The following is a 14,796-nucleotide window of genomic DNA, read 5'->3' as shown; positions in this document are numbered from 1 at the left end:
ATGATTTAAAAGTTACATGAAAATGTAAGGAACAGATCCATTTTCCATACACAATCTGTGATTCTCAGTGGAGTTTAGCATCAGTAACTCTAACTCTGATGATAACTGCAAATGAGAGAATCCACATGAAATGAATAAACTCAACAGAAGACAGCCTGTTCTTTGGACCACATCTTTCATATGGGCCAAGGTAGATTACTGAAAACTCAGTGTATGCTGGGTTATCTCCATTTGGTGCAGTCTGTACGACATAGTCTCTGCTGTTTTAACTCCAGCTGTCTGACAACAGCCTTCAGAGAGTGTTAAGAGCAGAGATCACTGATTCAGAGATTCATGAGAATGAAGTCTGACAGAGCCCATTCATTCAGGTCCAGCCCAGCTGCCATCCACTCTTGGAAGAGATGATTCAATGGTTGGTTAGGTGAATGGTGCTGAACGTCATTAAAGCAAGTAGGCTTTTGCCAGCTGTCCATACAAAACGTCCTCTCTGATCTGTATAGCAACCTAGTAGTTCAACTAAAATAAGAGGAAAGGAGGAGAATGGAAAGGATCAGAATGATGATCCTGGAAGTTTAGGGATTTCTTTTTAATCACTTAACTGGAATAGTGTAGATAAAAGTAATTCTAGATTTTCCATGTCCGTGTGATTTGTGCCTTTATGGGAGGTAACAATGGTAGGAGTAAGAAAATCAACTGACTTGAATAGATAAAATCTTCTGAAGGCGCCAAAGAAGATAAAGTATGCTTTATAAATGTACTACTCGCTGGTTCTGAGATGACTCATTTGATTTTTCTAAGCCTCAAAGCAGAAATTGGGTTTAAATTATTTGAAGATAGATGTTTTTCCACTGGAATAACTGAAAAACGAATGGGGCTTTTAAACCAGTTCCCTGTTTTGTGTCTTTCCTGTTTTCACAGGGGAAATAATGAGAGGTGTAGTGTAAAAATTGGGTATTTAGTAAATAAAAAGGTAAAGAAGATTTCCCTGAAGGAATGATTTTGGTTATTGAACCTTTATATTTTCAAAGACCGTTTTAAGGTTTAAAAAAATATTTTTTTTATCATATCTCAAATTGTCAGATTTAGTAATGTAACATGAACAGAAATGTCTTAGAATCTTATTATTTATTTTAATAAGATGCCTATTTTAAGAAAGTGTGCCTTACAAAGGTTTTATGATTCTGTTTTCCAGCTAATCAGTTTGTTTCACATACTTCACGTTTCCTTACAAGAATCTACCCAAAAGGAACAAGAGCAGATTCTTCAAATTATAATCCTCAAGAGTTCTGGAATGTGGGTTGCCAAATGGGTATGTATGTTTACTGACTGTTGCATTCAAAACTCCAGAGATTATAAAGATATAAAAGTTTTATCTTCCCATAGTATATTTTGCAAGCTACAAGTTTCATAACTTCCATCAGCAGCATCATTTTTTATTATCTAAACTTCTGGTAATTTTTATATCCCAGAATCTTGGAATTCTGATAAGGAAGAATTACATAGAATATTATTTTAAATTATTTACTATTGTAATTAATTACCCTTAAGTCATAGCTAATTACAAATATAATTTTTTTTGTTAAATAGCTATAGCCATATCTCAAACATCTCAGATTAGTTCACTAACTCCTTTGAACGACTGTGGTGTTTTTTTTTCCCCTATTAGAAACCGAGAAAAAAAAAGTATTAAGGACAAGATATTATTAAGCCTTGAACCTTATGTTGTATTATTCCTAACTCCAAGACTACATAAAAGCATGTTTTAATCTTCTGAAAGGCTGCAGCAAAAGTGTATATGTACAACTTTCCACAGCTTAACTGTCAACAGCAGAACTTTCTTCTCTTTGTACAGCTTCCTTTTTTAATTAATAATTCTGTTATATTTCTTTGTGTCTGTCTGTGTGGAGAGTCTAAACAATAATTCATATTTTACTGCCCTTTTTCGTTGAAATTATTTATGTTCATTAAGTTAATCTAGGTTTAGAGGTAAAAGTGAGCACACTGCGCATTAAACAATGTACTTCCAGAAACAAAAAATTAGCAATTTTCCTTTCAAGAAAATTAAAATAGCTTACATCCTTTTGCATTTTGCATTCTGTATTACTCAAATTCTATTATCTCCATGATTATTTGTCTGCTGTGGTTGAGGTATTACTAGAGCATCTTTATAAGTGGGAAAGTGGGAAAGATAGCTTCCTTTTTTATCTTCTTCTTTTTTTTTTTTTTCTTGTTATCTTTCCTCAATTTATCTCTCTCTTTAAAAAGAAAATTGTATATTATTATTACTTTTTCTGCTGGAGCCTAGCATTCTCTGTAGCTACTTTGTACTGTAGTAAGAGAATAGAAACAGATTCCTGTTCAACTTAATGTGAGCATTGTAGGAATGCAATTGCTTTTGTATTTTGCTGAATTTGCCCTATTGCACTGAATTAGAAGAGATGAAGGAAAAGTATGTGAGTTAGGAATCTGCACTGCAATGAAATCATCTGAAGGATATATTTGATTTTCAGTGGTTTTGAGTGACTGGGGTGGCATTGATGCAGATGTGTGCACAAGAATTAATACTGTTGTCAAGAATTCCCAGATTATGATATGTACTGCAAATATGCACTCAAGTGTCCCCTGATCACCTGGATGCTGAGTCACAGCTGCCATTGTCTTCAGTGACTTAATACAAGCAAAGCAGATTTAAGATGTCTTTTTTTTTTCTCAGTGTACTGCAAAGTAAGTTTGCACCCTCAGCAATGAAATAACAGTAACCTTGGTTTCTCTTCAGTTTAAATTAGTTTTTAATTTAAAACTGTTAAAGATAAGCATGACTTCACTTCTCAGCAGGCTTTGAAAAGCCTCTTACCTGCAAGCACTTTCCCCTTTATAATAGTTTCAGGCATGATCTTGCTTCATCATTTTATTCTTCATTTTAAAAGCAGTATTTTTGGAGCTGGATATGTATTTTATCATATCATACTATATCATAATCACCTGAGGGAGACTGTGGAGTGAGCAGGGCGGTTTGCCATAGACTTCCACTTTCAAGAAGTGAAAGAGATGGTCTCACTTTTTTACATTACAATTCACACTCATACAGTGAAAGATATGATTTTCACTTTGTCTATAAGACTCTGGAACTTATGTGAGAAAGGCTTCCTATCATTATGGCCCTGATCACAAGCAGTGGAGGAGTGCCCCAAGCATGAATCTGTTAATGTTTGCCAGCCTTCCACCCAAACTATACTGTGGTGTTAGGATGTAATGCGGGAAGCAGTGACTGAGGAGGCTGCGTGAAAGTTCCCACTCAGTATAGGCTTTTCGGTGAAAGAAGTGAAATGCACTCAGATCTCCTCACAATTTTCTCATTACAAATTCTGCTTCACATCTTCACTGCTGTACTGAGATATAATTTTACAGCTTCTGTGGGAGTAAAAATTTACTAGCCAGTGTAAATTTTATTTCTGTCTGTGTTTTCATAAATATTTTTTGTGGTGTGTATTTGATACTGGAATAGGCTATTGCTGGAAGTATCTCATCATTACCACACCATTTGTAACTGATAATTTTTTTGGTTGGTTAATCCCCACTTAACTTGTGGGATTATTTACTAGAGGTGGTGCACTCTGCATTGTCTGCATTGCTGTTAAGAACCAGTGTGCTTGTTTCATGCTTAGAGGAAGACTGAGCTAGAAGTCCTTAATTTTAAAGAGCTTATCACACAGCAGTTTAGTTGTTTTATTTCTAGTCTTTACAACTCCACAATTATCTGTTTAAAGAATATCATTTTTTTCTCATCTCAAAGAGGGCTTAAGTACTTATTAATGACTATACTGACTATTAACTTGGAGTACACTTTAAGGCAAAACCATTTTGAGGATTCACATACTAAACATATGATTTTTGCTTTGGGCCTCTTCCTGGAAGAATTAAAAATATGCAGGAAATGGTTAGATCTGCCCTCTTGGTCACAGTACTTGCATCTTCATTTAAAGGAATGCTTTTCTCATGGGAATAGGCTGATTACAAGTAAGTCTTCTCATGCTTTATTTCCAAGCCATGCCAGACCCAGATTCCCTAATCTGTTTCAGATAAATGTTTGTCTGAAATAAGACTGCATTCCAAAATACAGCTCTCAAAACTCCACTCGATGAATCTTCTACTGATGCTTTTTCTCTGATTTAACTCAAATTTCTTATTTCTTCATATATCCTGCTTTCAAAAATCCAAAAAATTCCCTCTTCTCCCTACTATTGCACTTTACATTCCCTGTGCAGAAATGTTCTCTCCAGTCCCTGGGATTTTCAGATTTATCCAATGTCACCTGTTCCCAATCTCCAGCTACTTTAACCCAACCCCACTCCTGTCCGGTTGCCCTTCCACCTTTCCTTTAAGTAAGTTCCACTAACTGTTCTTGATGCACAGATATTAGGTTTTCTTTGAATCTACACGTAATACTGCTTGCCAGGACTCTCTCTGCATCTTATAAATGATGACAGCTGTGTAATTCCTTCATTTCAATTATTGATGGGCCCAAAACATTGCTCTCTCCTGTAGCTTGCCAGCAATTTTCTTTGAGCTGTTTGGGACATTAACTTGCAGCATGTCACTAAACCAGAATGAAATTGTCCAGCAAGCCCAAGATTTGCTGGGGATGAAGATGAGAATTCTGTATGTGTACAAACCTAATTTTCAGAGGAAGGCAAGTTAAAAATGACACTAAAATGTACAGAGTTCCCACAAAAGACTTTTTCCATGTCATTGTGCACTCAGTGCCCAGCCTGTGAAAATTTGGTCTCATAAGAACAGGGTAGGTTTTGTGAACAAAAAGGTCTTATGGAGAAAAATACCTACAATAACCTATTATGGTTTGAAAAATTAGTATTCCTCCTGCATGCAACTGCAGCATAGCACTGGAAAGAACTGGTTTGGCATATCTTTATCTCCTTTTTATTTACTATATAAATTGGAAAATAAAGATTTATGCATGGAAAGAAAATTCAGGGTAGTTATTGAAATAAACAGATAAGAATTGTTTTATGTAGACTGAGGAAAACAGAGCAACAAATAAACAAACAAGCAAACAACAACAACAACAAGCAAACCAAGCAAACCAAAAGAAATTCTCAGTTAAAAATAAAGAGAGAAATAATTAACTATCCTTTTGAATACATTGCTTGTATACAGTAGAAAGCATTTTCCCATATATTACAACAATCCACAGCTCTGCCCAAGTCATCATCAGTTATATCAGAAAGCCATGGTATGGCAGATAAAGGATTTCGTTTTAGAAGAGCTAGTATGGACCATATGTTTTCTGAAGCACTCATAAAAATTTATACACTTCTGTGAAGGAATCACTACTCGTATAATGGAGCTTTTTTATTGAAAATTTTGTTTTGGTTTGTGAGATTGAAATGCAGCCTAGCAATTTTATCAGATCTGTTGTGTGGCTAAATTTTTACAATGCATGAAAAGATAAGTGGAAAAGAACCCTAAGCAGGGATTTTAAACTCTAATGCTATCTAGGGAGAAGAAAACCAGTTATGTAGATCTTGTACCTCACTTGTTCAGCAGGAACTGACCATCAGTATGGCCTAGATCGGACTGCAAGTGACTGAAAACTTAAAGGGAAGGCAAATTCTGTAAAACCCCCTAGAGAAAACAGAAGGCACAAGTTCTATCATTTACTTTCCAATTTTCAGTTTCTGCATACATGCAGCAAAAATATGTTTTCGTTTCTCTCTGCACAAATAGCAAAACTAGAGAGAACAGAACTGATTTTTTATTTTTTATTTATTATTATTATTATTATTTTTCTCCTAAGATCAATTTACCAGGTTATGTTTGATATTGGGAAGTTTGGCTATACCTAAAATCTCAATGAATTCTCTGTATTTCTGATTAAGTGATGAAGTATCAAATTTAGTAAAGATATTTCTAAAGTAATGTGATAGAATTTAAGGGAAAACGCAGGTTCTCCCAGTTAAGAGATGATGAAATATCACTTTTCTTTCAATTATAGTTTGTTTTCCAGTATGATAATTCTATATTCTTGTTTATGATTCCTACTGGATTTGTTTTCTAACACAGAGAAAGTGTTAAGTAAGCTTTTTCTATTAGGTCTTTTTCAACTGCTAATGGTATGTCTAAAACAAACAGAATATTCATTGCATTATAGCTTTGAATGGTCTCTGTTTGAATTTTCTGTGCAATCTGTGAAGCGACACGCTTCAGTGTTGTTATTTGTATGTCTGGATCAATTATCAGAATGCCTTAACAGCTCTTTACACTATATCTTATTGTTGTTATTTGTATGTCTGGCTAAATTACTAGAATGCCTCAACAGCTCTTTACAGTTTATCTTACTGCAGTTAGACACTAAATGAGCACTCTGAATCTAGGACCGTGATCCTTAAAATCTTGCAGATGTCTTAACTCTAATCAGTCTCTATGAGATAAGGAAGACAAATACATCACAGTATTTCATCTTTGTTTCTTTGACATCTACAAGGGCTGCTCCAAAAGTAATACCTCCTATTTTATTATGTTGGTCCACGATGTCAGAGATGAATGTTGGTGGTATGGCAGTAGAGGTTGAACCTTCCTGCCAATATTTCATTACATTTTTCTGCCATGTGACAGATGGAAGCAGAGGGACATCTGACAAAATGGCATCTGACATGGAGTTGTAGATGAAACAAAGATGTGGAACTGAATTCCTCCATGCAGAAAAAAATGGAGCCCGTTGACATTAATTGTTGATTGCTCAACTTATATTGGATCAAACAGTGAATGTGAGCACAGTGAGGTGCTGGGAGGTGCATTTCAGCAGTGGTAACAGCGATAAGAAAGGCAAGCCACATTCCAGACAGCCATGCAGATTTTTATGAGCACAGCATGCAGGCTCTTGTTAATAACCGGTGAAAATGCAAAGCTAATGCTGATGACAATGTTAAAAAACAGTGCTTTGTAGCTGAGAATTTGCTTTGTCAGATAGTGTTATTATGACCTTTGTATCTGTTGTACTATCCATTGATTTTGGAGTGACTTCTGTAGAAACCAGCCACTTAACAGAAACTCAGATGTATTTGCAGAACTGGTTGGAGATTTTATACCAAGATTGAAAGAGGTCTTTTCAAAACCAGGAGATAAATTTGACATATCTTTACAACTTATGGCAAAAACACACTGAGGCTTTTCTGGGAGGGTGTTCCTATAGCCTGGAGCTCCTTCCGTGTTTGCTGTGGCCTTACCTCACAGTCGTGGACAGTATGCTATAAGGAAGGCAGAAAAGTAATGCCTTGGACGAATGAGAGTAGAAAGCATAAAAATGCATCTTTTCATGGCCCACTCAATTTCGCTTGAGCTTTCAAGGACAAGAGTAGTTATCATAGTTCAGCTTCTGTCTCACAAAAAGGATGTATATATCTATGTTATTACTTTCTTACCGATTTGCTTATAGTAGTCCAAAAATTCATCTTTAGGAAGTGAAAACTAAATCTTGTATAAAGGACTTAAATCTTACTCAGTGCTGTTGTACATTCTGGAAGGGTTCTAGTATAATGCCAAAAAAAGAAGCGTATATTATTAACGAAGTCAGGTTGTTGAAAAAAAAAATCCATAAATGTAATAGGTCACATGTCTGCAATGCTTTATGAAACTCAATAAAAACAGCTTTTTCACATCTTATTGTTTGATCCCAGATGTCCCCAGCACAATGGGACAGATATTAGGATTATAGACTCCAAGGATATTTTTAGTTTCATACTGAAAAATCAACGCACTTTTGCTTATGATGCTCCTTAGGTTTGCTGACTAGATTCTAACGGGCTCTAGTGGAGAACCTAATTCCTATAAGTTAGGTAGGAACTTATCCATTATCTCTGGATAAATGGAACAGTTTCAATACACATGCCTTTCTTTTTAGACAGTTATGGTAGATTTTTGCATTTGTTTGGTTTTGTGGGCAATTAAAGCTAGAACTTTAAACAAACAAACAAAAACAGAAAAATGGAAATTTCATTTTGTCAGCATTTTGTTAACAGTAATCATGAAAATAATGCTTTTTCGCTAAATCCAGGACTGCAGACAACTAGTAGGACACTAAATAACTTACCTGAAATATAGTCATTTTTAAAGAACTACAGAAGAAACAACACAATCACCTCTGAACTTCTTGTTGACCTTGTTCTAAATGTTGTGTTAGAAAGCCAGAATGAAGCAGGAAAGCGAAGCTGATTGTGTTCTGTAATCTGCTAGGAAACACAAGGCAAACAAATTAAGAAAATATTTTCAAAAAATATCTATTCCATGTTTGAAGCAACTGCAATGACAGCCAAAAGATGCTGAGACTTACAGTGTGGTGCAACTTTCAATCTGACATATTAATTAAATAACAAAAAATAATTTAGATTTTAGATATGATAGTTTATCAGAAATGCTTTAGGTACTTTTCCCATGAGAACCTCACAAGAAAGGATCCCTAATTGAAACCAGTCGTAGAAATTCTTGTGTATGGTATTTAATCACCTGACATCTATTTTCCAGTAGAGATACCTGTAATTGAGTAGGAACACTGTCAGCAATTATGAACACTAGAATGACTGAATTCTTAACATTTCCGTTGATAATGTCTGCAGAGCAGCAGTACTGAATTGGCCCAAAGACAATAAGAATAGGCTGACTGCATATGCTGTGCATGATGTGTCAGACAGTTATGCATACCACTCAGTTTGCAGATGAGTAATCCCTCTTACTACAGCAGAATACCTCATGATGTAAGCCATTCATAAACTGAGTTTCTGTGGAATGAGAGTATCCATTTCAAAATGAGAGTATCCATTTCAAAATGTGTCAGCAAAGCTAGAAATGATGATTTAAGCAAATTCATTATTCAGAAAAAGGTGTGACACAGCTTGTATGTCAAAATTAATATTGATGAGTGAAGTTTTTGTTGTTGTTGTTGATTTTTTTGTTGTTTGTTTGGGTTTTTTGTTTGTTTGTTTTTTGTGGTAGACTATTACTCTTTGTACATAATTTATTTTATTTTATTTTATTTTATTTTATTTTATTTTATTTTATTTTATTTTATTTTATTATTTTATTTATTTATTTATTTTTTTTGCGTTCTCATTCATTCACCAGCTTGGCAAGAGGGCCAAATTAGCATAAATATTTAAAAAAATAAAAACAACTTTTAGGGCAAAAGTTGATGTTGAGGATGTATAAAGGACTGACTTTGGATGGTTTTTGTGCAAGCTTGAATTTACAAGCATCTAGGGATGGCAGTGAAAATCAGAGGAACACGTCTAGGCAGGACCAGAATAACAGGTAATACTCAGACTCACAGCAGTCTGAGAAGGCTGTCATAGTTTTTCAGGTTTAGTTATGGCATGTTTTTCTAGTTACTCATGAAGACCCATATGGAAAAGGTATTTAAAATTCAATATGTTCCACCATTATCCCAGCTTATGTGTTTTGGCCTCTTGGTGATAGAGCACATTCTGTACATTTGGTGTAAGAAGAGGATTTTCAAGGTATTCTGGTACATATTGGACTCCATCAGAATGCATAGTAGATTGCATAATTCTAAAAGGTAAATATTCTTTGCACTTAATATAGAAATCATTGTTATATTTGTGATTCAGATGATAAAAGTAGTATTGTATTTTAGTTTGATAGAATCTATTTACTACTGATAACATTCTGAGTGCTACGTATGCTGCCCTTGGTAAATGAATCTTTGCTTCCTGGTACACATAACAGCTGACAAACTGTCATCGTTTCATGGTCTGTTCTTATGTCAAATACTTTCAGTTGATTTCCAAGTGATTAAAAGTCCTCCTTTTTCGTTTGCATCTTGAGCCACCTCATATTTGGTTAGCATGTTTATGCAGACTGTAGATGAAACCTTTTGAAAGGCACATCACTAAAATAAAAACACAGCACAGACTACACTGTTGTGTAAGGAGTTCTGAAAATGTTTCTGTAAATATAGGCATCAGTGAATTGGGTGCAGCTGTGGCCTGTATATGACAAGAGAGGATACTCAGTCAATGCCCATCTGGAGTTGTCAACAGCACTGAATACACGTAGTATCTTCAAATCCAGTAACATAGATCATCTCATAACCAATAACAAAATAATCCAGATCATTAGAATGTAGTCCTGTTTAATAGTATTTCCAGCTTTGTAGAATTCACTTTACATGTTGGTTATCTAAGGCGTGGAAGACAATTTTGCTGGTATACTTTCCATTAGTGAGTTTTCACTTTCAGTACTGCACTCACTGTGAGCAGCCCATTTTAAGGACATAGGCACCTGAAAAGAACTGAGACTGATCAGAGTGTGGTGAATTATCTCTTTAGATTAAAATGGGTAAAGTAAATCATGGAAATAGGATCACCGGCACTGAGTGCTTTTTGCATATATTATTGGAATTATTTGCATAGAATTCAGACATTTTGAGATGGATTTTAAATGGCATAAAATACAATTAAGTAACTTATTTTAGGGAATACTGGTGATGAATTTGTGCTTATTCATTGTAAAATCTCTCCTTTAAATGCAGACAATATATTAAACCTCAGGGTTGTAATGTAGCTAATAGTATCAGGAAGAGAAGAATGAAATATAAAAAATGACAAGTCAAAAGACCCAACAGAAATGTTAATTTAGAGACAGAATCACAGGTAAAAGATATTCAGCTTTCCTGAACTGCCTTCAAATCATAGCAACTTAGAAATCTAAGAACACGAGTGTTCTCTTTGGTTTCCAAAAGCTGTTATTTGACTCTAAAAATTAATTATGTCTTGAATGACAATACTTATGGAATGTGTTGTATTTGAGTACTTATACTGTGTTTAGTTCTGCAATTAGTTTTAGAAATGACTTAAGTTAACTGCCTGTGATAGAGAAGTTTAAGATGAAATACATTCTTTGTATTCCTCTCTGTTTTAAAGGTTGCTTCATTTTTTGCTTCATAAATGCATTAAAAATTGTGACTGTTTCGTGAAACAGAAGTACAAAACATGTTATTACAAGTTCTGTTCTTGAATTCAGCAAAACTGAGATGAAACATTGGTTAGAAATTCAATCTTCCTTGCAGAAAGATGTTGCTGTATGGCCACACTGCCAGGCAATGGAAAGTGTAGTTTTTAATTTATGAACTTTGCCATTTCTCAAGAAGTGCAAGGGTTGTAACTGCATCTGATTGAAATGAAAAACTGGGCATCAGCAATATACCATAAGGTATTTTCTGAGGAGTCTCCTGGAATCTGAACCTTGCAAACAGTTGTAGAGGTTTGAATTTCAGAGAGTCTTGCATATACTTATCTGAATCAGGTTACAAGTTTTAAAACGAGGACATCGGTAGGTAGATTAAAACTAGTGTTCAGTATATTTTAAATTATTCTAAGGTAAAATTAAATTTAGTAAAAATATAGTGTTGGTGTTTGAAGATATCATCCCATAATAACATTGACCCTCACTTATGTGAAGTAATTTACCTAATGTGATAAATTATAAAGTATTCTCCCTTGCTTGTTTCTGTTGTTAAATCAGATTTTCCTGCTTAGTAGCCTATGAAGCTTGTAAATATAGCAACAGTCTCATTATGTGCAATCATGTAATTTGTTTCATCATGTGGAAGCTACAAGTATTTTATTTGCTTCTATTTGAAGCCACAGCTGTTTGAAGTATGTGATTTTAGTCGTAATTTTTAAATCACTTATTCTGAAATTACGGCCTAGGAATTACCTATGGACTGAGAAATCTTGAGTTATCTGTAAATCACACCTGGATGTAGGTTTGAAGAGCCATGAGGGTTTCACCTCTATAGAATTCACCTCGCTGCTTGACTCATCACACTTGATACCTCCATTGCCATATAACAAGGGTCACACAGCCCTGCATTTGAGTCTGTTCTGGATGGAGTGTTGAGTCATAAAACCATGAGAATACATGCCTGACTGAAAAAAGGAAACAGAAGTTTATGGAGCACAATGAGCAATAAAAACGTTTTAAGGTCTAGTTTGTATTGTCAGAGAAAATAGTCTTACAGTTCCTTTGCTTATTGACACAAATCCATGCAAGTGCCTATGTTAGTATGTAGTTCAACACAGGAAAGCAAGTGGTGTTTTGTTTTCGATATTGTTTGCGGTGATATTTTTTAAGCAAATTTCCCAGTTGTTCCTACTTCCTACGTACAGGCATTTGTTGCAGAACAATCTTACCCAGCACAGATGGGATTCCTTTCAGGTGAAACAGAGGATGCACTCTGGGAGCACCTAATATACTCCAGCTATTCACTGACATTGATTCTGCAGGGCCAAGCTACAGCTTTTCTGCAGTAACCCCATCAAAGCCAAGTGTAATGCAAACATTAGAACCTTAGCACTGGCTGCCTTGTTCTCCAGATCTATTGCTGTCTGTGTTACTTAATAAAGAAGTTCTTAAAAGTTCACCAAAGCAAAGAAAAAAAAATTTTTTTTGCAGTGAATCTGAGACAAATTTATTGCAGGGGAAATAAGAATTTCTTTATAATAAGAAATAAGATAATAATATAAGAATTTCTGAATTCTGCTACATGCTCATTCAGTAGATCTATATTTTTTCATAGGAACGTGTAATAATGTCCATTTTCTGAATTATTATTAGGAATCACTTGTACTGTCTCAGTTTTTTTTTTCTTTCTTTCTTTTTTTTTTTTCTTTTTTTTTTTTCTGCCAAGCCATCAGGTAAACGATTTTTTATCATTTTCTATTCAACACATATCATGTTCTCACTTCACTGATTAAACGTGTGCATTTTCTATTTTCAATGTGAAAGGAAGCTCCAGTGCACTGGAATAGGGGAAAATTTCATTAAACAAGTCTACTTCAATGTTGGTTTTATCTCATGAATTATAATATCACATTGATGAGAAGTGTGCTATTTCATTATTGTTGCTGCAGCAAACCAAAAATGTTTTGAGCTGCCAAGAAAAGGAAAATCTGTCATGTGTATAGTAACAAAAATCATCAGCACTGGAAAACTATGCTTGAAGGAAGATTTTGCTCCCATAAAATTTAAGAACAATTAAAAAAATGATTCTAAATCTATAACCTTATACATTATACTTGCACTGAATATTCTAATATTGAAATAAAGCTTCTTGATCTTCTTGGGTGGTAGGGCACAGGGACAGGCTCCCCAGAGCAATGGCCATGGTCCCAAGCTGACACAGTTAATGAAGTGTTTGGTCTTAGACAAAGGTGCTGAATTCTGTGTGGTCTTGTAGCCAGGAGCTGGATTTGATGATCTTTGTGGGTCCCACAAAAGTCAGGATCTTCTATGATTGTATGAGTCTTCTTGGTGATACCATTTGGTGATGAATTCTTCTCCCTGGCTAAAGTTAGTTATTATCCTATGGTTTTGTCCTCTGTAGCAGAACTTTGCAACCAGAGTACTGAGAATTGCTGGGTATTGTCATGTGAATTTAGTCCTTGTAGAGGAAAAACCAGAAATAACCTTATTTTAAATAATTCAGAAGGAAATGGGAAAATACACAACATGTTGCATTGCACTTTGTTTTTGGATGTTAATTGTTCACTATTGAATATTGCTATACATAAGAAGCAGTATCTTGCATACAGAATGAAAGGTACACAGTCTTAAATCTCTTTTGCTTTTGATTAGGCTGTAATTGTCAGAGAGTTAGTTTAAAAATTGATATAAATGGTTATTCTTTAAAATTCATATTTATTTGTTTTTACAGTGGCCTTAAACTTCCAGACACCAGGAATACCAATGGAACTGCAAAATGGAAAATTCTTAGACAATGGTGGCTGTGGATATGTTCTGAAACCAGAATTTCTGAGAAATCAAAAATCAACATTCAATCCACACAATGTGGGAAGATACAGTAAACCAGTATCTCTGTCAATAAGGGTAAGCTTAGTTGGCTGTAATTTGCTTGATAAAACACAGAAACAACTGTTATACGTTCCAGACCAATTGGTAATCTATTATTTTCTAATGTCATTCCCATTCCTGGTTGCAGGAAAGTTTATTGTTGTTTCTACCAACACATCACTCTCATATAGATTTTGTTGCTGCTCGGATGGTTTCCCATCTGTAGTTCATTTATGTTTACTGAAAATATCTAGACATTCAGAATTGATGAATTTGTAAAAATACATGATTTCCACAGCATTCGGTACATTAATCATTGTGTGTGTCACAAGTACAGTTGACCAAAGAATGCCAGTTATGACTGTGTAGACTGAAATCTGAAAGCTTTCAGAAATGAAATGTACACTATTTGGATTATTTTCTTTAAGAATTAGCAATGCCACACACAAAAAAGTAATTGCAAGTGTTTTCAGATATGGTAGGAAGCTTTATGCTTCATTTAAGTTTCATTGTCTTCCTATGCATACATAAAATACTGTTTATTATCTTAAAATTGTATAAATAACTATAGAAAGGAAGATGACTCAGTAAACCTTTGAATTATTTCTACTTCGCCCAAATTCAAGTCTGATTTAATTCTGAAAAATATTTTATATATATGTCATTTAAAAATAATGAAAAATAAAACTCCTTCTTTTGAGGTCAAGTAGATGTTTTATAATTCTTTGCTAGCTGGAAAACTACCTTTTCCCAATGAAAGTGTGCTGTTTGTGATTGTACAGCATACTACTTGTACAAATGCTTTTTAATTAGCATAAAATTAGTATATAATTGATATTTCTTTCAGAAAAAACAAATAGTGGAGATAAAATATTAGCTAATAACAATTATAAAATGCTTACATAATTTGTG

The 14,796-nt window shown here is 34.4% G+C and overlaps 1 protein-coding gene across 2 annotated transcripts in view; it reads left to right on the top strand.

Annotated features, from left to right (window-relative positions):
* Nucleotides 1-14,796, top strand: part of PLCZ1 (phospholipase C zeta 1) — a 39,552-nt gene that overhangs the window by 18,476 nt on the left and 6,280 nt on the right. For both annotated transcript variants that reach the window (XM_015867951.2, NM_001323227.1), the window contains 2 exon segments: nucleotides 1,193-1,309; nucleotides 13,748-13,920. In XM_015867951.2, the coding sequence (XP_015723437.1) occupies nucleotides 1,193-1,309; nucleotides 13,748-13,920 (290 nt within the window).

The sequence above is a fragment of the Coturnix japonica genome, chromosome 1 (assembly GCF_001577835.2).
Source record: "Coturnix japonica isolate 7356 chromosome 1, Coturnix japonica 2.1, whole genome shotgun sequence".
Lineage (NCBI taxonomy): Eukaryota > Metazoa > Chordata > Aves > Galliformes > Phasianidae > Coturnix > Coturnix japonica.
Note: the sequence above shows the minus strand (reverse complement) of the source record. Positions and strands in the feature narration are given on the sequence as shown.